Raw genomic sequence first — 26868 nt, forward strand, 5'->3', positions numbered from 1 at the left:
AGTTAGTAGTCCACACGCATTAAGGAAATTGTTACTAATTTTCTGACATCTTAGATAACATGTGCTCCTATGTCAAAGGATGCAATTAATTCATTCAATCTGGCATCCTTCTCACGCCTATTGCATTTGATATATAATTTTTTAATTGCATAGGATTATTAAAAAAAAATAAAAATTCTACAAGAAGTTATAAAAAAAAAAGAAGAAGAAGAAAACTTTAACATACTTTAGGAACACCAGGAACAAGACCATATACAACTTTCAATAGAGGGGCATAGGCCATTTCATTGCATGATCTGTGTCCTCATGGCCTAAATCTTTTTGTTGGCAAATTTTTCTCAAGGCTATGAAGTATGAACTACGTTATCTTCCAAATTGACAGAATTCACATTCTAGTTCTCATCCCCAGTACCATTATTATGTCCTTTGCTTCTAAATCAATTAGCTGCATCTTTTTGAAAAAGTATGTTTTCTCCATCATCTTGTGTTTGTCTCCTCAATGAAATTCTATCTGATGAAACGTTGTGTTCTCAATGAAATTCCTTCTCAGGGGTTGGGACAAAATCTTTGATCCCAAAAGTGCAAAGTCAAAGCTTTTTACGGCAATTACAATAACTCTTCATACTAAACCTATTGTTATAGCTTTGATCAAGCAAACAAATCAGAAAGAGTTAGCACCAATAAGACCATTTGAATCAAAAGGAAGAAATATCTATCCCATTAACCAACGACATTATGTCAGAGTGGTTTCATTTTCACCAAGCCAATTCCAAGCCCTTCAACCGCTTTCCTGTCTTTATAGTCCACAATTAATAGTTCACATAAAGAGTAAAAAAAAATTGAAAAGGAAGGCCTTACTTACAGACAATGGAGCAGAAAGAAGAGAGCAAAAGGGGCAACAAAAATGAAAGGGCGGCTGGGATCTTGAATTTGAATCTTTCCATTGCTCCAGCTCGATCTACTGATGCTAACTTGCTAAAAACTTGACTTAATTATTTTGGATTACTCTACTAGTAGTACGTTTTTTTTTTTTTTTTTTTTAAAGTTGTGTTTTTCTGTTTTTCCATCCGATTGCGTGAACTTCTTGAGTGTTGACAATATTCTAATTTAATCAAATCAAATCACATTTTACCAAAGCCGTTACTACCCATGATGAATTTCCTGATACATTCTACGCAAAAGCTGCAGCTTGTTGAAAAGCCTCTAATCTGATTGATCACATTGCTACCCATTTATGTGGCTATACAAAAGTCATGACTACTCGCGGGTCGTGATGAAAGTAAATTCCTTCGCTCATGATGATGATGCTGTCAAGGTTACTGAAAGGATACAAACAAGCATCAATGAATAAATTAGAACAAAGAAAGTTTTCATCAGCAATATGATGATGGTTACTGAATTAAAAACGTACCTGCAAGATACATGTGATTGCTGGATTAAACATCAATAAAGTAGAAACTATTGCTGGCATGTTGATGTGGTTAACAATAGCCAGCAGATCATTTTGAAGACAAAATAAAGATAAAAGTGAAATACTTAATACTAAATATGTAACAACTCTTTTGATGCTTGTTGAGAAATATTTTTATAAAATCAGAAAGTACTTAAAAATTCTCTTTAAAATCAGATGTACACTCATTTTAGATTTCATATGACGATTTAGGATAACTAAACTTTGTTATAAGAAAATGAAAGCAAATATTTCTCATAAAAAAGATAACTAGCGCACAAATGTAAATAGAGATCTAAATTAGAAAAGAAAAAGAAAAATGGAAAAGAGGCATGAGAAAAATTTTCTATGATAAGGGCATAATTGTCTTTTCATACTCATAAACATTCGGCTCTTCGTCGCTAATTAGGGGGCGATTTACAGGCTTTGTGAGTGATATGCTATTGACTGCTAATTATAGGGAAGCGATATGTAATTATTGTTAAATGCTGAAAAACCCCCATGAACTATATACCTTGCTGCAATTTATCTTCCAAACTATTTTTATAAGCCCTTTGCCTACTTTCGTGATATAGTTGGACAAATCTACCCCTTTTATCTTAAGCATTGTTATTTTTCTTTTTTCCATATCATTTTCTTTTTAAATTTTTCCTCTTTATTTTCTTTAAGCATTATTTAGATCAGTATACTAGATCAGTCAAAACTTCATTATTTCTTAATTCGCATGTCAATATTCTATAAAAGAATTCTATGGTGTACAAGATTTTTTTTTTTCAAATGTTGAAATCAATGCCATTTAAGAAATTGAATATTTAGATATATAAGAACAAAAGAGATATTAATTAATCAATTATTAATAGTATCAATAACAAATTAAAATGAACTATTATTGTTGTTTCTTCTTATCTTTTTGTTTCACTACACATAACAATTGTTAACTTTTCTTTCTTACGTGATATATAATATGTTATTTTTGTTATAAATAGTTGAGTAATTGTGAACTCTAATTAGTTTATAGGTACTTAAATTGTTGAATTACTAGATAAATACAGTTTACACTATAAGCTATATATATTTTCTAATAACAAAGAGTTTATGATGAATTATTAAGAATGAATTTAACAAATAAACAAATTAAAAAATAGTTTAAAAATATTAAATTTTTTTATGCAAATATTGGCTAGTTCCATGAGAGATAGGGAAAAAAGAAGAAAAGAAAAGGAAAAAGAAAAGGGAGAAAAGGAAAAAAATGAAAAAAAAGAATAGAGAAAAAAGAAAAAAATTAAGATAGTAGGGGTAGTGTTGTCCAAATATATCATTCGAGGGGGTAAAATGCCTATTATTATAGTTCATGGGATAAACTGCAATTGGATATATAGTTTGTGGTGTGTGTGTGTGTGTGTGTGTATTTATTTATTTATTTATTGTCCAAACATATCATTCGGGGAGGTAAAATGTCTATTATTATAGTTCATGGAGTAAACTGCAATTGGATATATAGTTTGTGGTGTGTGTGTATTTATTTATTGTCCAAACATATCATTCGAGGAGGTCAAATGTCTATTATTATAGTTTACGGGGTAAACTTCAATTGGGTATATAGTTCGTGGTGTGTGTATATATATTTATTTATTTATTTATTGTGCTTTGAAGGACTATCAGTCCAATGGATGCGAAAAATCTTCGGATTGCAACCTAGATCAGGTCTGGTGCCAGAACTTATTTCAGTAGCTACGGGGGTTTGTCTAAAATCTTCAATTTATGGAATTGACTTCGTCTCTGCTTTGGTAACCAGTCTGCACTATAGTTCTCTTCCATCCATGTATGGACAACGCTACATTCGGAGTCCATGGTGATGCTCTTGAATGTTTTTTCGTGATTCAAAGCTGTTATCATATTTATCCTACTGTCTCCGCAATTCTTTTCAGTTTGTACGGTGTAACACAAACTAGAATATAGTGGAAGATAATTAATCATGGAATCTCTTTTATGTCCCACTGGATTGATCTTTTGCAAGCTATTTAGTAACCAAAAAATATTTTTTGTTTTCTCTCGGCTCGAAATAATTCAGTTGGTTGATTTGGAGCAGTGCAATTAAACTAAAATGATACAATGAAATGTTGGTCGAGTTTAAGTAATGCAATAATTCAATTGATTGAATTCGAGTTGAGCCGGAGCTCGAATCAAGTCGATTACACCCAATGTACAAGTGATCAAAATGATCCAATAAAACGTCCGATTTCATTCAATTTGATCCCTTTTTCTTTTCTTTTTTTCGATTTTTGTATGCATCCTTGTATTCCTAGTGTGGATGGATCCCAAAGGCAAACGGGCAATTTTTATTCTACAAGTTTTTGTAAAGAAGCTGGCAAACACTTGGCCCGATAATAGGGATTAACTGAAAGTGCCTTTATTCAAGAAAGACAAATTAAAGCTAGCGTTCCATGCATTGCATGAATCCCAAAGCCCAACAAGAAATCCTTTTCCGTTATTCACCAATTCTTTTTTTCCCTCCTTTCCTAGTGGAAATAATTTCTTTCTAAGCTTTCTGTTTTTGTATGACCTTCTATAATTGTCCTCTAGTACTACAAACTTTATATATATCCCATAATTTTCTTTCATCACGAAGAAGAAGAAGAAAGCAAGTTCCTTTCTTTTTTCCTCTTCTTTGGTAAAGTAATTCTTGATTTTTTTTCTTTCACCTCTTCCTTATTTCGTTTGGCCTCCATTATTCATCCAAGAAGTTGAGAATTGGAGAAAGAAGAAAATGGCTGGTGGTTTCTTGCCTTTCCTGACGATGGTTATTCTTCAGCTAGGCTATGCTGGAATGAACATTGTATCAAAACTTGCCATGGATTCAGGCATGAACCCTTTTGTTCATGTTGCTTACAGGCAACTCTTTGCCACCTTATCCATCGCCCCATTTGCTTATTTCTTGGAGAGGTACGTTGCTAGTAGCTGCGGATTTAAGTTGATTTTGCATGTAGAATCAACATTTGATAATCCAGGCAGGAGTTTCTTGAACTTCATTAGAGTCGAAATGTGGTTTTCCAATGAAACTGGATTGAGTGTCAAACATTAAAAGCTAATTCACTCAACATACAACCATTTTTTCATGGACTCTGCAGATTTACTTGGACTATCAAAGTGAAATTTAATGATGAATCTCCTCGCTTGATTAAGATAACACTGATTTTTCCTGTGTGCATGTTCATATCGATTGTAGTGCATGATCCTTGCGGTAAAATTTCTTTGATCATTTGATTTTTCTCGTCCAACAATCAAGAATCAAGATAGAGAAGGATTCTCTTTTCAAGTGTGGTCTGTTCACATGAAAGGCACCAAATGCTTTAGACTACTATACTACGGTTATGGACTTGAAAAAATATCAAATTCTTAAAAACCTGGAAATAATATAAAGAAATTGCAACGCATGCTTGATGATGGATGTTTCACGGTTTGATCGTGCTGTTTCTCACACAAGTCAAGCAGCCAAGCAGAGCAGTACCGCCCGAAATCTGATTTCTGCCTGTTCTTTCTTGCTTTGTCGCCCTTTTCTCGATAGCTGCAGCAGCCCTTTTCTTCTTCTTTTTCCACCTTCTATTTTATCCTGCCTTCTTCCGGTTTCGAAAGATACGTGTTATTTTTTCCTGCTTCAGAAAGCATGGCGACTTTTGAGAGTTTAACCATTAACTCTCCAAAAGAACGTGATGAAAGAGCGATACTCTCTGTACTTAAAATTTTTTTGTCCTGGTTTATATCCTGTACTATTGGTAGTTCATGCAATCTGATCTTACTAAGCACATATCCGAGTAGTTGATGAATAGCTCAAACAAAACTGAAAAGGTGATGAACCAGAACCAATGAGAGAATCTGTCTGTAAACTATAGAGCCATCTCCGAGCAAAAGCCTAACTCTAAGCAGTAATACATACTTTAGCATATATTTCTTGTAAGGATATGTAGCCATTTCTGTTATTGTAAAACGAATAGCTATTTAACTGAAACTCAAGAATCTTGATGTATAAATGCAGGGAAACAAGACCCCGGTTAACATTCTCGATCATTTTCCACATTTTCATGTGTTCTGTTTTTGGGTAAGTACGCGGCTAAACTCTTATCTTTCTTGGGTTAAGATGCTATATTTGGTACCATCACTTTGCATAGGTAGATTTATGCAATATTGGAAGGTATTCCATCAAGGATAGTTAGTTCTGAAGCTAGAATCTTCTAACTTAGGCTGAAAATACAGGGCAACCGTGAACCAAATCACATATTTTGTGGGGCTAAAGAATTCTACTCCAACTATTGCTTGTGCCTTGTCAAACCTAAGCCCAGCAGTCACATTTATCCTGGCTGTGCCTTTAGGGTAATTTTTCTTCTTCCCTCTACAGAATGCAAATTCTACTCCTTTCTTTTTGCCAAAAAAGGCACACTTGGTTCAAAGGAGTTTACGTCTTGCTAATACGTGTTTGACAGATTAGAAAGTGCAGGACTGAGGGCTAAGGCAGGACAGGCCAAGGTATTAGGGACTGTTGTATGTGTTGGTGGTGCCATTCTATTGTCATTTTACCACGGGCCAGTTGTCGGTGTGGGGCAGTCAAGAATTCATTGGAAATTTGCGGACAACTTGAGGAATAAAACTGTTAGCAACCATGTAAATTTTGTACTGGGGCCATTTATGCTGATAGTTAGTTCTGTTTCCTGGGCAGTATGGCTAATTATCCAAGTAAGCATAAGCAAATTCTTTCGGGTCTGCACCTTAAGCTTATCTGTAACCTTCATATGCTGTCACCAGATGAACTAATGATGGCTTCCTATTATTCTATCAGGCCAGGGTGGGCAAGATGTATGCTGCTCCCTATTCTAGCTCAGCATTGACATGTTTCATGGCCAGCATCCAGTGTGCGATTATTGGCTTTTGTTTCGATCACCACTTATCTGCATGGTCGTTATATCCTGCCATCCGAGCAGTCTCAAGTATCTATGCGGTATGAACCACTGCAACATGCACACATTGGAGCTTAAAAGGCACATCAATGGGAGAACATATGAACAAATGACTTGCTACAATTTATGATTCAGTCAAGCTGGTCCTTTTACTTTCTGACTACAGATTGCCCCTATTTAGAATTTGCTTGCTTAGTCATTTTACTTCTTTTTTCCCGCTTCCCTAGCTTAGACCAATTGATCCGCTTGTTAGGCAACGATTTGTGTTATGATTGTTCTTGTTAAAAACATTCAGCTGATAGGAAAGGACTAATGCAGGATGGGACTTTGCTTTTCAGGGAATTGTCTGTACCGCATTAGCATTTTGCCTCATGTCATGGTGCATCGAACGAAAAGGACCCTTATATGTCTCGGTTTTCAGCCCTTTGCTGCTTGTCATTGTGGCTATTCTCAGTTGGGCAATACTTCAGGAGAAACTATACATTGGAATGTAAGTAAACTAACTACTCAGACAGGAGTACTAATTTTTCAGTTTGATATCCCCCTCATTTACTGCAACTAAACCATTTGTCGCGAATCTTATTTAGGCCAAAACAAAATTTCATGGAAAATCAGAACATAATTGTGTGAGCATTCATTGATGTAGTAGTTGTTGTGGTTGTTGCAGGGTAATAGGATCTACCCTGATTGTTATGGGACTTTACTGCGTCCTCTGGGGAAAGAATGAAGAGATGAAGCCAACTAAAACTCCTGATCAGGAGGTAGATTCTGGGAAGCAGTTTACCATGGAGGATTTGGAATTACAATTGTTCAAGAAGTCAAATACTTCTGCAGGCACAAATGGAGAGAATTAGCAGTATCACTACCTACAGTTCACTGTAATAGCTCCACAATCAAAGTCAAAGATTTTTGTGTAACTTGAATCCAATTGGTAACCAGAAATTCAGGCTTCCCTGATTTGCATCTCACTGCAGGTTTATGAACTAGGAGAATGAGTAGTAATAATTGAAATTGATTGAAAATATTTCTTGATGCTTTGTAGTAATGCCAACTAGAAAAAACCTGAAAGAAGGACTTCATTAGATAAGTTCCCAATTCATTCAGTCCCATATGCTCAATACAATGAAGTGAATCCAATACAGGGGTTTAGTTAACATTCTTCAGAATTTCTTATTTGCCATTTAGAAAAAAAAAAAAAAAATCTCTGAGTGCATCAGTTGTGGCTACAATTAATTCCAGAAAACACAGCATGAAGGATAGTATCCAAAGGCATTGGTTAATGCCTTTGGGGACCATACAAAATAAATTATTTTAAAGTCTTCTGGCCATTTGTAATGTTTGTACTTAGAATGAAAATAATAGAACGAATCCCGCACGAAAGTGATGATTGGAAAATGGAAATTGGTGGCATGATTTGTATTTCTTAAACATAAAATTGTGATATTAACTTCATATCTCTATTCTAAATTCACACTATGTACAAATTTCTATGCCAATGTTTCCGCTCATTTATACTAGGAAAATCCTATACTAAGGGATATATAAATGACTTAAACGACATAAATAAATTAATCAATAACATACGTCATTGATTTCAGGAATTCTTATATTTGTATCTATCGTTTAAGAATGTGGTGATTCAGAATCGTTTTTCATTGACGAACTCTTGACAGTTATACTACAAACTAACAGGCATCAAATGTGGAGTAACTTGTGAATGGAAAGAAAGGCAAGTTAGATGATTTTCTTTTCTGTTTTCTTTATGCATAAAAAAAAATTAAATTACATTTTGGTAACCACGAGCTTGGAAAAAGCAACGAACTCTAGAAGTTAAGAGTGTTGTTCACCCATGAACATAAACATTACTCCGTTGTCAGCGGGAACCATTGTGACACAAATGTTCATCGTGAAAGTGTGGGTTTTGTGATTTCAAGCTATCCTTACGATTAATTTATGTCAGGTTGAGTTTACTACATAAATACAAATTCAGAAAAAATATTGAAAAATAAAAGGAGAAAGAATAGAGAGAAAAGCAAAAGAAATAAAGGGGAAAAAAGATATGAATTCGGTAAAAATATTGAAAAATAAAAAGTGAAAGAATAGAGAGAAAAGCAAAAGAAATAAAGGGAAAAAAAAAACTTAGAGCCAGTAGAATGGATGGAGATCCTTATCTAAAAACGTCTTATGATCCTTAAGTTAGTATATATAAAGGGAGAGGAAGAAATATGACGTAATTTTTTTTTTATCAATTTTTCTTTTATCTTATTTATCGTACCACTAAAAAGTTTACTATTAAAACCCTCTAATAATTACCAATAATTACTTATTATTATTTAGTAACACAAAAAAAATCACATTATACAGCTTAATAAAACTTTTTAATTAATAGCTACTTATTATTTTTTTCTTGTAAATTTTTTTAAAATTTGCACGCACATACAGTGTGCATTTTGCAACGAATTATAGAGGGGGTGGGATGTTATGAAACTGAACATAAGTGGGCAAAGCGCAAAAAAGGCAAAGATCAGGGAGAACAGTATATTTTACCTTTTTATCTAAACACAGCTACAATAAATAAACGGAGTAGACAACCCACTTAGAAAATAATTTTAACACAGTTCGGTTAAAAAGCAAAAGAAAAGACACAGCTGCAACTTTGATCGTTGGTGGTGGTCATTATGGCCTCTCCTCCGCTTTGCTCTTTCTGTCACGGCCGCTTTACTTTCTCCTCCTCCAAAACAATTCATGAAGTTCTTCTCTATCTTCTTCTCCTTTCTACATTTTTGGGCTCTTTACCAAACTCAGTTCTTGGCGAGTGCAAGAACCCGCCAGTCATATTCAACTTTGGAGATTCCAACTCGGACACTGGTGGACTTGTGGCCGGACTCGGTTACTCCATCAACTTCCCAAATGGTCGCACTTTCTTCCGCCGATCGACCGGCCGGCTCTCTGATGGCCGCCTCATCATTGATTTTCTTTGTATGTTCTCTCTTAATGCTCCATTTTCTCATCCACATTGATCACCAATATTCTGCTCTGCAACATTTTTTCTGCTCAGCAAACTATTAAGTTTGTGTTCATTGTACTCAAAAAAAAAAAAAGAAATATTTCACTTTTTTGTTCCTAGAAAGTTCATATACTCATTGCATGCAGAACTCGATTGAAAGTTAGGAGAAAATATTTAGTGTTGTTTTTGTACCACGTTAAATTCTGCAACTGGACTTATCTACAAGGAAAGGTTCCCTGTTTAGAGGGGGGTAAAAAAGAAAGGATAAAAAAGGAGGAGAAAACGGAGGGAGGTGGAGAAAACAGAAAAGTGGATCAACAGCAGTCGAACCCATCGATGGGTCTTTTTTTGGCAAGAAAATAGAGTGGAAAAGAGTATTTTAGATTTTTATTTGGAAGCATACTCTTTAGTTTAGTACACTTGAATCTTAATTCTTAAATTGATGGATGTTTCACAGGCTCGGTGGGGTCCAATATTGCTTGACTTTTTTTGATTTTCTGACTGCTCAGTCTGCTCTGATGCATGCATCTGTTAGTAATTAAATTTTGTCTGGGAAATGTTCTGTTAGCTTAGCTGGCTACGGAGTATGAAATGTGTTTCTTTTTCTTTTTCCTTTTTTTGATAAAGAGGATAATTGCATTCCAATTTCTGCACTAATAGCAATATTTGCATCAAAACATGGCACAGATACACAGATCTGAAATTGATCATAATATTGAAATTCCGAGAAACTCTAAGAGTTTCTTCCATCAAATGAATATCACCAGAACCCAATACAACTGTGTTCATGTCTTCCAATAGTCAAATTTGATAAAAACTACTCAAGTCCAAAGAAAAAATTTAGATCTAACTTCTAGGTTTGGTTTCTGGGATCTAACGAATTTTTTATCTCATCCACTGAAAAAAGAGACAAAAAAATAAAAATACTCATACAAGAATATCTTAAGAGAGAATAAAACTCCCACTAAAAAAATCTATGGGAGAAGAATTTCTCAATAAAAAACCCTAGGAGAAAGCAACCTCCTATGTAATGTTGGTGATGATGAGAATTTTTTAATGTTGGTGATAATTTCTGTCAAATCGTAGATGATTAGTTGATTATTGAGCTTTTTTGTCAATTTCCCTCAAGTCCCTACATAGGTCAATTAAATCAGTATGCCGATGATCAGAAATTTTTTATGTTGGTGATAACTTCTGTCGAGTGGTACATAATTAGTTGATGATTGAGCTTTTTTTTTTTTTTTTTTCTTTTGTCAATTTCCCTCATGTTCCTACACAAAATTAGGAGTCGCAATAAGGGTGGATCCCCCTGTCCCTTGCCCACCGTCAGCCGCTCTCCCCGCCTCGCCCCCGCCTCCACAAGGAAAAGAAAGTGTAATTAGTAATTTAGTATATATATGTATTAGTACAACTAATCAATAATTTATATTAGTATAAATATATAATTATTAGTATAATTAATAATATTAATTATATTAAATATATATAATCTAATACTTATAACTAATATATATATATATATATAAAGGCTAGTGACAGGGCGGGGGTATACTCCCCTGGCCCCGTCCCGTTTTTTAATTGAGGGAGAAAATGACCTCTCGCTCCAACCTATGCCTCGCCCCATTAACCCCTTGCGAGGTGGGCACTCGATTCAATTGTCATCTATAAATCAATTAAACTAGTATATATTAAAGAAATTAGAGTTGCCACCCCACAATGTTAATAGTAATGTCACTTGTCATATGCTAGTCGTAAAGCCCTCCATGAATAATATAATATCAGGTTAATATTTGCTTGACGGTGTAATAGCAGAAAATTATAATCAGATTTATGTAAGGATAAATTATCTTTTATCCTCTTATAGTTTGGTATTTTACCGCATAACCTTCCTATGATTTAAAACCCTAAATATAGCACTTTTATAATATAGGTTAAAGTGTCACCGTTAGTTTTTCTATTAAAACTAATGGTCAATAGTAAAAAATCAAAATCAAACTAATTATTTGACAAATTTACCTTTTCATTACTTCTTTTTTTCCTCCAAAAATAAAAAAGAAGAAATTGAAATAAAATAGATAAATAAGAAACAAAAAGTACCATTAAAGATTGGTTAAAAAACCTATAATGATATTTGCAGTAAAAAAAGATTAGGTATTTTTTGTTTCTTATTTATTTTTTTTATAGTTCCCTTCCATCTTTTTTGTTTCTTATTTATTTATTTTTTATTTCCCTTTCATCTCTTTTGTATTTGGAGAAAATTTAAGATTTTGTAGGCCAAAGTATCGGTTTTCAAAATTATCTCTTCTCTTCCAGAGAGAGAGAGAGAGAAAGAGAGAAGGAATAAAGAAAAAAGAAAAAAAGTAGTGAAATGGTAAATTTGTTAATTTATTAGTTTAACTTTGACTTTTTACTGTTTACTGTTAGTTTTAATGGAAAAACTAATGGTGACGATTTAACCCAAATTATAAGAAAGTTATATATAGATTTTTATATCATAAGGGGTTGTGTGGTAAAATATCAAACTAGAGAAGGGTAAAAGGTTATTTACTCTTTATGTAATATCCAGAAGATGCATGCCCAAACGGACATGTACCTTCTCGAGCTGATAAGAGACAGGGCAATTTCAATTAATCAAAAGAAAAAGATAAGCACTGGTTTGTTTCAAATTTGAATTCACCATTAGCTTCTTTTTTCTTTTTTTGGGGGGGAGAGCTGGCGAGGCCCATCTGCCACTCTAGATTTACCAGTCAATCCTTTCAGGAATGCTTTTTTCTCTTTTTCTTTTTCTATTATGTTTTGAACTCTGCAGCTTCAAATGATTGCTATAATTAAAACTTAAATGATGATGTTGTTCAAAGGCGAACCCAACGGAAAAATTATGAAGATCTTGGCGTTGGAAAGATCATATTTTGCAACTATTCTTCAGGAAAGAGCGAACGGTCCTCGAATTAACTCTATTGCAATGCTAGATTGGAACTTCGAACTCAATTTCTTCCTAGTCGTTCTTGATGTGTTAGTTTGGTTATTACTGGTAAAACATTTCAGTCAAATAATTTCTTTGTGCATAACTATTATCATTGGATATTAAGAACACAAGGGAAGGTACTCAAATATGACAATGCAACTTAGTTTCAGTTTTGAGACTGTTGAATTGGCTGAAAAGGAATCCAGAAAATATCCATACAAAAAGAAAATGGCACTATGGAGATTATTACTAATTGGGCTGCAACGAAGTTGCAGACTTGTTGAATGCATGAAAAAGGACAGTTCCGCTGGCCTGCACTGTTCTTGGTATAAGAAAGATGGCAATATGGATAAATCCATCATGGAAAACAACTTATTTTTAATTCTTGGGTGTTCCTCTGAATTACATCCATTGCTTGCTTTTCATCTTCTCTTCTTTCCTTAGTTATGGTGTTCACATGCTTCTGCTTTTGCAGGCCAAAGTGTAGACACAACTTTCTTGAGCCCATACCTGGACTCAATGGGATCCACTTTCTTAAATGGTGCCAATTTTGCAATTGCAGGTTCTTCCACATTACCTAAAAATGTACCTTTCTCATTAAATATACAGGTCATGCAGTTTGTTCATTTCAAGGATCGCTCTATTCAACTGGTTGCTGCAGGTAAATTCAACTTCCTTTTTCTTTTTTAAACGTGATAATTTAGCCTTGCAATGACTTGGTTTTCTGAGTTTCGAAAATTATCGATGAGCAAATGTGTGAAAGACAGTATTAATTAACATTCTGACAGTTGTTTTGGCTTGCAAAAATTCTCCTCTTTCTGGCTGGCTCTACTGTATCTGCACATAAGGGTTGAGACAGGGGAGCTCATAGTAACGTAACATGAAGCTATTATAGGTTATATAACGCAGTAGCTAAGCTAGTGTAGCATATTTTTCTTGCACAATCTAAGTAGAAATTAAACATGCTGTAATGGTTGAAAATATGATTCAAAAAGCCCCTTCGGTGCAAAGAATTAGAAACAAAAAGATAATCATCACATGAGATGGAAAACATTTAAATTTTTCTTAACCATCCTACTCGCTGATGTGTACAAACCGGAACGGTTGATTTTCATTGCACAAGGACTCAACTTTGAGTGCAAAATAGAATTCTTTGAGATTCATGTAGCTCCATGCCACTGTTAAGTCCTATAAAAATTACTGAATGACCCTAAAAACTTAATTTGACCTATAGCATAGATTATCCTTGTCGATTCATTCTCAGGCTTTTGACTGTTATTTTGGTAGAAAAGCAAAGGGTTGCCTCTAGCTTATTAAGTTTTCATGGTCCATGAAAATAAATGACAGAGATTTAGTTTGCTGTCACTAGCTGACGTAGTTCTTTCCTTCTCATTTGATTCGGAAAACTTTTTCTGTCCATGAATATTATGTCAAGTTATACTGCATGATTCTGCTTTCATGTCTCTAGTGTAGCTGGTGTAAAGTGGAAATTATCAGTTTAGTGCAGCTTTTGGCCAAAGCCATTAATTTTCTTTCATTTGAATGCTTTCTGCATCTAAAAACTGCAGTAGACTAGCAAACCAACTAAAAGATTCTTCTTTTAGGTTCATTGCACTTCATAGGTGATGCAGGTTTCCGCAACGGGCTTTATGTGATTGATATAGGACAAAACGACCTGGCTGATTCATTTGCTAAGAATCTATCCTACAAGGAAGTTGTGAAGAAGATTCCCTCAGTTATATTGGAGATTAAATATGCTGTGGAGGTGAGTTTAGAAATCTTTGCACACTCCACCATCCCCCTCCTCACTTTCCAGGTTCTTGGATTTGTGAAGGAAACATCTAACTGCAGCAAGATTAGCCCACAATCAATAGATATCATGATGTGAAGCTGTCAGATTTCCAGTATGATGCTGCTTTTCCAAGTTGATGAAGAAAATATAAATACATTGAAAATGATGCCAAATACAAAACTTATGTGAAGAGTAAATTGATCCTTTATTTGCTTAGGCCAGCTCACAAAAATGACAAGTAGTTGTGTTTTAGAGACCCTAGATCAAGATGCCATGACCTGTACACAAGTTTCCTAAGATCTTACTTGGAAGCTCACTTGTGTTTTATTGAGAAATTGTCTAGATAAATCAATACCAATAAAAATCTTGACTTGTGGAATACTCCTTGCCTTCTGATGTTGGCCGATGTAAAACTTATTTACCTTTCTATATCGAGCACCTATTATTAGCTCATGTGAGCAGTTATCAGGCGAAGATCAACAACCACAACTGTTTCTCTGGAAATGCAGGACATATATGCTCAAGGTGGCAGGAAATTTTGGGTCCATAATACAGGGCCACTGGGATGTCTTCCTCAAAAACTGTCAACAGTTCAAAAAGCTCCAGATGACCTCGATCCATATGGTTGTATTTCGAGCTATAATGATGCTGCAAGAGTTTTCAATGAAGCTCTTCTTCTTCTGTGCGAAGAATTGAGATATGAAAAGAAGGATGCTACTATTGTTTATGTAGATGTATACACTATCAAATATGACCTGATAGCCAACTCCACCAAATATGGTAAGCCGCAAGACATATAGAAATTCTTTCTCTTGTTCCTACCAAGCATGGAGATACTCGTAAAAGGCTTTAATTATCGCAATGTAGGAAAACCTTGCATGAAAGTGCTAGTTTTTCCGAAAGAACCAGATCATATGCTTGATATATCTCTCCAAAATATTTATATATGCGAAGACGTTGCCTTGTCAGTGTAAAACGAAACTGGGGATAGCGTTGAAACAGATACTCCAAACCCAATTTTTAGGATCGTCTTTGTTGCATGGTAGTGATTATTTCATATTTTGTCATGCAAGTCCTCTTGTTCTTAATTTAAGAGTATCTATCAATTTCAGGAATTATCTGCATTTTTCATCTACACGAGCTTTATGCATGTACATCTTGAAAATGCTTTTATGCTTAAACAGTATCTAGAATCCTTCAGCCCTTGACAGCCCCACTCCAGATTGATCACATTTTCCCATCATTGCAGGATTTTCATCTCCCCTCATGGCGTGTTGTGGATTTGGAGGACCTCCATATAACTATGATATTAGGGTGACATGTGGTCATCCAGGCCACCAGGTCTGCGATGAAGACTCAAAATACGTAAGTTGGGATGGAATCCATTATACTGAAGCTGCAAACAGCATCATAGCCTCAAAAATACTTTCCACTGATTATTCTACTCCAAGAATTGCCTTTGATTATTTCTGCAACTGACTCCAGCATGTTGTATATCCATAATTGTGCATGCAATGCTCAATGTACCATCCCAGTTCTTTGGAAATTTGGGTATCTGATATCTTGTTCGATTAAGTAAAAAATTGTCCTGCAAAGTGATGCACATAAAATGATGCACAAAAATTGACAGGTGCCGAACCTGTACAATAATAATTACCTACCCAAGAAAAATACATATTTTGTATAAAGTGGTGAGTAGGGTCGAATCCACAGGGATTGGGGAGAAATTTGCTTCCTTTAGAGTCAAGATAAATAGGGGGTTTTAGAATTAAATGCTAATAAACTAAATAACTCAAATGCGAAAAATAATTTAATTAACAGAAATAATTGGGAGAGCTCTAGCCAAGGGTACACTTCAGAAATGGTTCATGCACTGATCATCGATTCACAGATAATTCCAACATCTATCAATAGATTAGTTATAGTTGTCATGCACGCGATAAACAACCAACCTTTTCTTAATTTTTCGATAGTTAAGGTACGACCGTTAACTATTTTTCTAACCCGGAAACAACCCTAGGTACGATCGTAGGATTTAATTTCTAGATTGCATTAATAATTAGAAAGGCCCAATCCTAACTAACAAATACGCTACGAGGGTTTGTTTAAATTAGATCGTATTCTCCCCTGACATAAACCCAATTACGCCAGTTGCTACTAAAATAGAGATAACGAACAATTACGGATTCAATTACCTCTATTTAGCAAAATAGCCTATATGAATAATTAATTATTGCGCACTAATCAATCATACATAAGGACTATAACAATTAAAAACAGGAAACACATAAATACCAATAAATGAGGAAACGATTAAAATAATTTCGATCTCACAGTAAATGCTGAACCAAGTCTTCAGTTGTCCCCTTGATTAGAATTAGGAGGTTAGTCCTCCATTAATGGAGAACAACCATACGAAAGAACTACCTGAAGTTTACAAGATTGTTCCTAGCCAAATCGGCCAACTAGCCAAGGAAAAGTAATAATCAATACTAAGAACAGGACAATGCTACAGTGCCTATAGTTATGGTAACGATATTAGAGAAACCTACTATTACAGGTTTCTATTACCTTTAGTGACAGATCCAATTTTTTAGCGACTTTTGAAATATTATATTAAAATAATTAATATTAAATTTAGTAAGTTTTTAATTAAAACAAGTAAATTTATGCCTGAAAGATAAGTTTTTGTCAGAAATAAAAATTTACACTTTGAGTAATTTAATTTACTTATTTTTTGACGAAAATTACTTATTTTTGAATTAAACTTACTAATACTACAAGTAAAAAATGTTCATATTTAAGTAAAAAAATTACCAGTTTCTAAAAACGGTTTTGGGTTCTGAAACACTTTCGGATATCATCTTGTCAAAGTCATCTCCCTTCTTATTACTTAGTTCTCAGTTCCAACATACGATTGAAGGCAAAGATTTCCACTTTGGTCCACACTTTCTCTTGGTTACAAGCGAATAAATTTTTCCACTTCAAATTTTCATCTTCAGATCCCACTTTCCCTCTATCCTTTCTCATCGATAGATTGTTTTTGGGTGCTGCCAAATGCAGACACAACAAAAGGGTTTTTCGACGGTGGTAGCCAATCAAAGATAGCAGTGACGAGGTTAGCCCATCATGTCCTCTTGAAATCGTTTGATTATATTGCTGTAATTTATTTATATTTCATTTGTTTTGTTTGTCAAGATTTTCTTGCGAAATCAAGGCTGAGAATTTGAAGATTTTATTGCAATTTTGGGGCTGAAAATGTCCACTGAAACATCTAGCCTTGATTTGGTTGTAGTTTGGATTGTCTACTGGTAAAACATGCTTAATAGCCATATGAAGCATCTAGGACTTGACTAGACGTTTAAGTTAAATGTGATTAATTTGTGAATGCATATAAGATGTTTGGTGAAATGTCAAAGAGAAATCTGTGTGTTATGATTGCTACTCTGTGCTCTTCAGCAGCCAGAGATGAGACCAGCTCTTAAAGAAATCACCCTCGTCAGTCGACAACAGCGCTCAAGATCACCCTTGGGATTGGCTGAAAATAGACCTACTTCTGTTGGAAACTAAATAATCATATTAGAGACAGTGATTTCATCTTCCTTGTACCTGCTTTCTTCCTCTTCTTCTTCTTCTGTTTTCCCCCCCTTTTGTCTTATGGGTTTTTGTAGCTTTTCTTTTTTTTTTTGTTGTTGGGTTTAATCAGATGTACATATTTAGATGAGAAGCACTAATACTCTCTTTCCAGTCTTGTTTGTGGTGATGGGATGAGTGCAGCTTCATCAGTTTCTTATAATATAACTTGAAATTTTGCAGAGAGGAAAAGATATTAATATACCTCCTTCAATTTTGCATAAAGGGATGTTTTCCTATCTTCCTTTTTTGCTTGATTCTGAATTTTTTGCCTTTTTAATTTCTGGTGTTCCAATATATATATATATATATATTTTTTAAGCTTTAAGTTCTTGAATCTAAGGTTGTGAATTTGCTGCGTCCTGATTCTTCCTCCAACCGACAAAACAGAGGTCCTTGCTGTTTTCTTTGATTTTAATTTTTTTGTCCTTTATTGTTGTGGCTGTTTTGCAAAACGTGGAAGTTAAGGCCCCCTCAAGGGTGGGTTTGGCCGGTGCAATTCAATACTAAGAAATGAAAATCAGTAGAAATGACTTGCAGACAATAACTACCTATTTCCTGGAAAACGGTTTTGTCCTTTTTCTCTAGATATTTTTTGATCTTTCATTTTGTATTCCCACTTGAAAAATGGAACCCATTAATTGTTAGTTATCATATTGTCTCTGGTTGGCTGCCCCTTAAATTTTAAAAATTAGAAGTCATAAATCAGACTTTGATTTTTCTTTTCTATTAATTTTCGGTATGTATAAAAATTACCGCAATTATTTTCTATTAAAATATGCCTAAGTATCCGTTGACAGCTTTGATGAATGAATTCTGTACTTATTTTCTATTAAAATATGCATAAGTATCCGTTTGTATATCCTCTTTCCTTTCCTCTTGCTCTCAATCCAGTGATCGGTAATGGGGTAGGTTGGTACTGATTGAAATAATTTTCTCGCAAAAAGTCTTCAACCAGAATTTTAAAAGGAAACCTAAGGTTTTGATGTTGCATTGGTCTTTCTTTTGTGTTTTATACGCTCGAGTTGTTGAGGCCTCCCTCTTTCTATCTCAGTCAAGCCAGATTCTTTGCTCCTGCGTTGTATGTTCTTGTTTCAGAAAGAGGGTTTATCAGGTTGGGTAGTTTAGTTCATGTTCTTGATGCTAGAGGGATGGAATTGTTTTTCTTATCAAAATGGCATGTTGTAGTTCCCTTTTCGTTCATTGTTGTGCGATAGATTTAGGTGATGAATAGCCGAGAGCTACGGAAAGCTTGTAAATGTGATTTTGCAGAGAAAGGTCCTGCTGCATTTTTTTTCTTTTGCTGATTAGTTCCCTTTGTCCCTGACAGTCAGCTCAGATTTTTGCTTTAATCCTGCAACAAAATGTAGCTTTTGATTTAGTTGATAATTGAGAGTTAAGATCCTGGTAGTTGGTGAACATGTCTGCATGCTGAAATGGAAAGAAAGTTGCGGTATGGAAACTTGCAGAACCTTGCGGATAAGAAATTGCAAAAGCATAAGAAAGCTTCGTAACATGCATGCAACAAATTTCAGAAATTGCATGTTTAACCCTCGAATTTTGGCTTAATGTTACTAAGGCCCATAACAATTAGGAAAATACAATCAATTTTGTCACTTCAAAATCTGAATTGTTGTTGGCATGCTTTAATATGTTTTTTGGACAGATTTTTCGTGAATTTTAGGATGAAATAGGGAAGGTTTAATAATTTTGAAGAATTTATAGTTTTGATTTTCATTTGATTAATATTTTAGCTAATTTTGTCATTTAATCATAATAAATCAGTTTCCATTCATCATTTTGTGAAGTTTAGCATTTGATCTTGACAATGCTACAGTGCCTATAGTTATGGTAACGATATTAGGGAAACCTGCTATTATAGGTTTCCATTACCTTTAGTGATAGATCAAATTTTTCAGCGGCCTCTTTTGAAATATTATATTAAAATAATTAATATTAACTTTAGTAAGTTTTTAATTAAAACTAGTAAGTATATGCCTGAAAGATAAGTTTTAGTCAGAAATACAAATTTACACTGTGAGTAATTTAATTTACTTATTGTTTGACAAAATTTACTTATGTTTAAATCAAACTTACTAATACTAAAAGTAAAAAATGTACATATCTAAGTAAAAAAAAATTACCGGTTCCTGAAAACGGTTTTGGGTTCCTGAAACACTTTCGGATATCACCTATCTCTTTAGAGTCATCTGCCTTCTTCTTATTTAGTTCTCAGTTCCAACGATTCGATCGAATTCCCAGGCCAAGGTTTCCACTTTGGTCCTGCTATGCATTGGTGGTGTGGTGTTGTTGACTTGTTATTTTCATAGCTAATTTTCGATCGGGTCATGATATTAACCAGAAATTGTAACCAACTCTCCAATTTAAAATAGATAGACGACAAAAGACCAGTGAGATCCTTATTGCGGGGGTATCCTCTCCAAACCCTGCTTTGGGTTATGTTTATCCGCGTTCCAGGAAGGATCCTCACCGACTCCGCTTCTTCTGTTATCGAATGGATAATTTGGAAACTTTCAAAACTAAAATCCTACAAGAGAGAGGATTATCGCCTAATCCCAGAACAAACCAGACGATTTCTGGTTTCCTGATCCCATCGTTCTTTAGAAATAGCTCTTTTAGCTCTGTATAAACGAAATCAAGACCTCGTCCACCCCCCTACAAATTTAACAGAAGTAATCCAACATATTAACATTAACAGCATCAAATGATTAACAGCATCAAAAAATTTAAGAAAACTATATTTTAATAATTGTTGTCATTGACACTTAATTGAAGTTCATTAAGAATAATTGAAATATGTAAATATCAATACTCTATTCAAATGTAAATATTCAACCTAAGTAACAAAATAAATAATAGCTAAACAAACGAAATATGCGTTCAATTGATCGTGTTCAAACTACACATTCTGTTAATAGTTAGTATATATGAAATTGTATTTTCCATTTGTAGAAAATTAATATGCATTTTATATCTACTAACGAATATATTACCTATGTTTTGAACAAATCAAACGAAAACTTATGGTGTGATATGTATATAGTTGCTCACATTTATACGTATGCCATCATCCTTTCTTTATGCTGCAAATTTCTTTTGATTATATTTAGGGGTCGCAATTATAAAATGTCGACCTGAAAAAATGATATGAACCTAGCACGAAATTAATTGATTCGGATTGAGGTTTCGCGGGTTTGGGTCAGAATCGAGTCGCATGCGACGAACCCGAAATGAAAATGGGTCGAATTCGGGTCAAACCATGTGTGATCCGATACGACCCGATCACCTGTTTATGAATGAAAATTTTTTTTACCTAACTAACCTACGTTATTCTTTTTGTTTCAAAGGCATTAATCACTTAATCCTAAATGAATTTATTTAACTTATTTGAAGTTGAAATTATTATATTTGGACAAATAATGTATTATATTATTTTTTACTTTTATACTGCTTATATTTATTTTATATTTGGTTTGGAACAAAACACTTTTACGATGTTTTTAATTTATTTTAGATTTGGTTTGGGATTATTTATTTAAATTTTTATTACTTGATTATGTAATTAGTCTTGTGTGAATTACAAATTACAGTGGTAAATTAATAAATTAAAATTAAGTTTTGGGTCATTCGGGTCGTCCCGCCAACCTGACAACCTGGAATTTTCAGATTCGGGTCGGATATCCTGGCCCGTTTCGGGTTGGGGGGTCAAAGTTCGGGTCAGCCAGTTATCTATTATACCTGGGTCTCAACTCGACCCGTCACTCCGATTTGGATCCGATTGCCACCCCTAATTATATTGTCAAAAAAATAACATATTTTACAAATTATTCCAATTTATTTACAAAATGTTACTAATTTCATTAGAAATTATGAAATGTAATCATGGTTTATTAATTTTTTACTAAATATAAATACAACTTATATCAGGTAAAAATATTTGACTTTGTTTTACTTTGATCACAAAAACTTGTGGTAGAAATAACGAAATAGTGACAAGGGTGCAAATTTCAAATCAACAACCAACGTACACTTAATTACGCTAATTTTTTAGTTGATCAAACTAATATATGCCATAAAGTAACTAGATTTTAGCATTTATAAATTGGCCATTTTAGCAGTTTATATACCATTCACCAATAAAAAATATGATTATTATAAAATGACATTTTATAATAATTTACATACTATTTGCCAATTAAAAGTAAGTTTGATAAAAAAAATATATATGCATATAAATCCATATTGTAAATGATACAAAATATATTTGAATCTCACGAAACTTAATCTATGGGTAAATTTACTATAGTTTTCAAAGATTATGCCACAGTAGTACAAATTTAACTTTTATGCTTGTGACCTAGAAAATAAATTTATTAGAACACATAACCTTTGTAAATGATACATACATTTATTAAAATGCTTAAAACACATAACATTGATGAATGATACATACAACCATATAAATTTTCAATCCTTAACAAAAAAATCTTAGCATTATTTTAAATAAACTTTCTAATACTTGTTTCATATAAGTTTTTTTAAGTAAAATATTAAATTTATGCCACAAACTAGTAAGTCTTGATGATTAACCAAATTTACTATTCTATCAACAGGATTTACTATTAATCCGTGAAAACTTACTATTACTTGAACTAAACTTACTCTCCAAAAAGAAAGTTTCGAATAAAGGCAGTAATTTATTTATTTTTTTAAAAAGTAACTTTCAATTTTATTTCATTTTACTTTTTAAGACATAAATAGGACAACAAATTTCGTTACCATTTTCGATTTATTTTTTATTTGCTTTTAGCGACCATTTGATTATTTGATCGGTCTATCCACCTAAATAGGATAACACTTAAAAATAAGAAAGTAAGTTTTCTATCTCAAATAATAAGTTAACAGTAAAAAATTAGTAACTTTTATACTTCAAAAGGTAAGTTGGAATAAATATTAAACTTACTTTTTAAATAGATAAATTACTACTTTATTTCCCAAACTTACTTTTTAGAGAGTAAGCTTAATTCAAGTAATAGTAAGTTTTTATACATAAATATTAACTCTTGATAAAGTAATAGTAAGATGATAAAGTTTTAATAAATTTACATCTGAGACACAAGAAATAATAAGAGTTAAGGCCAAAACAAAATGAGAAATAATATAATAATAAAAATGACAAAATTAGTATAACAATTAATATAAGAAAATCAGTATGATCTTGATTTTTTTCCTTGGGAGATTGTTCATAAGAATAGGATCCAATAATTATAAATGAAAATCACATGCATGTATAATCTATTGTATAATTTAAATTATATTTAGTTCACCTATAAAATGGTTCTAAAATAATTAGTACACTATGATAAATGTTATTTTAACAACAAAATTTTTTTTTTACTAAAATTCGGAAGTATCCATGACATATGTATGAGGGATATTTTACCATTTTTGTATCTCACATCCAATCATTAAAGTTAATTTGAGAAAAACTATTTTTGACAATCGAATTATTGTGAATTTAACCAACAAGTTGAGATTTTTTAAACAATAAAAGTGAAATATTTTGGGAACTTAGTTGTTTATTTTCCCGTAATAAAAAATTTAAAATATGACAAATTATTCTTACATATTTTATAAGGTCATATGCAAAAAAAAAAGTTTTCATAGTATATTTAAAATGTTTCGAACATATAACATTTATAAATGATAGGTACAATTGTAAGTTTCTTTAAGTAAAATAGTAAATTTATGCCACAAACAATTAAGTTTTGATGATTAACCAAATTTACTAATCTATCAACAATATTTACTATTAATCTATAAAAACTTACTATTACTTGAACTAAACTTACCCTCCAAAAACTAAGTTTCAGATATAGAGTAATATTTTACTTCATAAAAAACAAAGTTAGTTCCATATTTATTCAAGTTTACTTTTTGAGACATAAAAGTTACTAATATATCGAGTTAACTTACTATTCTTTATGGAAAACTTACTAACCACCATTTTAGGTACTATTTCATTTAGATGACCAGTACAACAGGTCATCAAATGGTCGCTAAAAGTATTTTTACCTGTTATATCAGGTAAAAATAGTTTCGTTACCATAACTATCGTTACTTCAGACTTTTCCCTAAGAACAAAGCAATTGTGCTCTTTTTATTCTCCCGTGAAAGAAGATCACTCCGAATTTGTTGCTGGTTGAAGTCTTAATCACCCGGGATCCGGCTTTTTCTCTTATTTGCTTTGTTTCCTCCCAAATTAGCCAAAGCCCAAATACAAAGGTCCACGACCGTGGCTTTCTCTCGATGGTCCCCACATAGCAAAGCCAAACAGAAATTCATGCCAAGCCAAGCAGACCTACTAGGAGTCTAATACTTCCCTCTTTTTCCTTTTAGTAGCCACGAAATTGAAGGAATTGATTCTCCTAATTTTAGCTTTTTGAAACCAATTAGACTTCCTCCTAATCTTCCGTCAATAATCCACGTAGACTCCATTTTGAATTAGAAAACTCTTGAAAAATCACATTTTTTATCTCTTTTTGCTCCACCTTCCTGCAATTAGTACCAAATACCAAATATAAGTAGAATCAATCAATTAAAATAATATTTGGCTAAAATCTAGGAAAAAATAATTATAAATTTAGCAACAAATTATGACCTATCAATTGTCCTGCAAAGTGATGCACATAAAATGATGGGTCACTTGTCTAGGGCAGTGGTACTGGATCTTTGCTCAGATTCATTTCCTTACAGTACACTAGTGCTTCCCAGTTGCCACCATGCCAAAAAAGAGCAGCTCCTCCTTTTTAGGTCGTCCGATAGGTAGGCAGCACCCCCTGGCCCCGCCCACCGTGTCACATGGAATCCTCAATGGCACATTTTTAATGACAATTCAGTACCACTTCTATATTTATGTCAAATATCCTGTTTATTTAACTTGTCATGTGTTATTTATTTAAATTTCTTCTGCCATCAAATGATAAGTGAGATTGATACTGAATTTAGCATCGAGTAATGGCATAGAGGATTCCAACTGCCGCCGCACCGCCCAAACCCTTTTTATAAGTGTTAGTCTTGAATCTAACACTTCCTACTTATAATTCCTTCTCATCGGTAATAGTTTTGATTACCCTTTACAACAATACGTTATTCATTCTTTTCTTTTTTTTTGGATAATCCTCAAAGTAGACTACTTTTTTTCAAATATTGTGCATGAAGGGGTCAAAAAGGATAATATTGTATACTTTTCTTTTGCAGAAACATTGAACTTTAGAAAGCCATCTTCGCAAAATATTGACAAAAGAAGGAAAAAACAAAGAAACCTAACAATAAGGTCAACAATAAGGTCTTTTGCAGTTGGGGCGTGGAAAGCAATAAAATTCCGGAAGTGTTCAAGATGGTATTAAAATGTCAAGTAGACGAATCCAAATTGCATTCCATCGCCAAACAAAAATTTGGTAACTAATTGGACCATCTTCTTCTAATTCTTCTGTTTATGGTTACCAGAGAAACTACTTTTTTTTTTTATCTCACATGAAATGTGAGAAATTAAATAAATTGTAAATATTCATAAACATGTGATACAATCATGCCTCGGAATAAACTTTTTAGTAATCCTATGAAGTGTTGTTACTCATATAGATCGACGGTTAAAAATGCAATTAAACAAAAAGAAATTTTTTTTTGATAAAATTAGATGTCATGATGATTGAGTAATACAACAACTTACGACTCATCAATTACAGCCAAATCACATTTGGTGTGATAAATACTTGAAAAATTAGACAAAACTTACAATAATAAACGAAACATGCAAAATACAAAATTACTATCAAATTGGGTATTCACGCACGTTGTATGCCGGATCATACAGGCTACAATTCAACAAAACCTTTTGGATTATTCATGGGTTTACCTGCTTAGCCCATTTGCATTGTTATTTTTTGGAGCCTTTATAAAAAAAATAAACATTGCAACGATTTTGATATATGTAAAGTAAAAAAGTAATTTAAAAATCTATTCAAGAAAAATATACAGTTTTTTTTTAGAAAAAAAAAGGTTCTGGGATCTTTCTAACGTACTTCATCATCCACACAATCATGATCATATGCATAGATACTCAATTCCGGAAACTACAACCATCGAATGTGAATCAAATCTCAGCTACAGAACTCCATTCATGTATGATCAAGGTGGTTGATTTGTTCCGTGAAATTGTTGGAACCTCGTCGAGGGATGCCGGACTTGTACAATATTATGAGCTATTGAATTGATGGGATAATAAATCTTATCCATTAACTCAAGGGATAATTGCAGAAACCTCCCCTGACTTTTATAGTAATAGCATTGACCTCCCCTATCAATTTTGAAATAGCACTGACCTCCCCTATCAAAAGTTGGAGGCAATTTAATAGGCAAAAGTGCTTCAATTTACTAAAATACCCCTGACATGATTTAATTTTACCAAATGAATGTGATGAGTACTTTCATCAAACCCAACAAAACATTTGTTAATAAAAATTACACTAAATTAACTATTTCTGCATAGTTTAACTAATTAACTGAATAACTAATAATCTAATTAATTAATAACTAATTATCTAATTAACTATTAACTAATTAACTAATCATCTAATTGTTAATAGTTATTAACTAATCAAACTATTTCTGCATAGTTAAACTAATTAACTATTAACTAATTATCTAATTAACTATTAACTAATTAACTAATTAATTAATTTCTATTTATCTAATTAACTAATTTCTATTTATCTAATTAATTAAAGCTGTTGTCTGTCCGAAACTAACAAACTATTTGTATGTTAAACTAATTAACTAATTAACTGCTTAACTAATTAACTACCTAATTATCTAATTAATTAACTAATTAACTAATTTTTGTTTATCTAATTAACTAATTAACTAATTATCTAATTAACTAAAATTGTTGTCTATCCGAAACTAACAAACTATTTGCATGTTAAACTAATTAACTAATTAACTGCTTAACTAATTAACTAAAGCTGTTGTCTATCCGAAACTAACAAA

General features: G+C 32.9%; 2 protein-coding genes and 1 long non-coding RNA gene across 6 annotated transcripts; all 3 read left to right on the forward strand.

Annotated features, from left to right (window-relative positions):
* Positions 1 to 4094: 4094 nt before the first annotated feature.
* LOC113729670 (WAT1-related protein At1g09380) lies at positions 4095 to 7380 on the forward strand. Its single transcript, XM_027253924.2, has 7 exons — positions 4095 to 4393; positions 5484 to 5546; positions 5702 to 5818; positions 5929 to 6178; positions 6282 to 6440; positions 6738 to 6889; positions 7067 to 7380. Exons 1-7 carry the CDS (start codon positions 4218 to 4220, stop codon positions 7251 to 7253), a joined length of 1104 nt encoding a protein of 367 aa, XP_027109725.1. The 5' UTR covers positions 4095 to 4217; the 3' UTR covers positions 7254 to 7380.
* Positions 7381 to 8993: 1613 nt separating this feature from the next.
* Positions 8994 to 15727, forward strand: LOC113733007 (GDSL esterase/lipase At1g09390-like). Of its 4 annotated transcripts, none has more exons than XM_027259104.2 (5): positions 8994 to 9378; positions 12847 to 13032; positions 13994 to 14136; positions 14673 to 14943; positions 15413 to 15727. In XM_027259104.2, exons 1-5 carry the CDS (start codon positions 9078 to 9080, stop codon positions 15640 to 15642), a joined length of 1131 nt encoding a protein of 376 aa, XP_027114905.1. In that variant the 5' UTR covers positions 8994 to 9077; the 3' UTR covers positions 15643 to 15727. The 4 variants fall into 4 exon arrangements, with proteins under 4 accessions (XP_027114905.1, XP_027114906.1, XP_027114904.1 ...); XM_027259105.2 differs by having other exon boundaries at positions 14003 to 14136; XM_027259103.2 differs by having other exon boundaries at positions 8995 to 9378; positions 13976 to 14136.
* Positions 15728 to 17005: 1278 nt separating this feature from the next.
* On the forward strand, positions 17006 to 18021 carry LOC140037375 (uncharacterized). Its single transcript, XR_011841302.1, has 2 exons — positions 17006 to 17281; positions 17623 to 18021. It is a non-coding gene; the product is annotated as an uncharacterized lncRNA (long non-coding RNA).
* Positions 18022 to 26868: the final 8847 nt, after the last annotated feature.

This window comes from Coffea arabica, chromosome 2e (genome assembly GCF_036785885.1).
Source record: "Coffea arabica cultivar ET-39 chromosome 2e, Coffea Arabica ET-39 HiFi, whole genome shotgun sequence".
Lineage (NCBI taxonomy): Eukaryota > Viridiplantae > Streptophyta > Magnoliopsida > Gentianales > Rubiaceae > Coffea > Coffea arabica.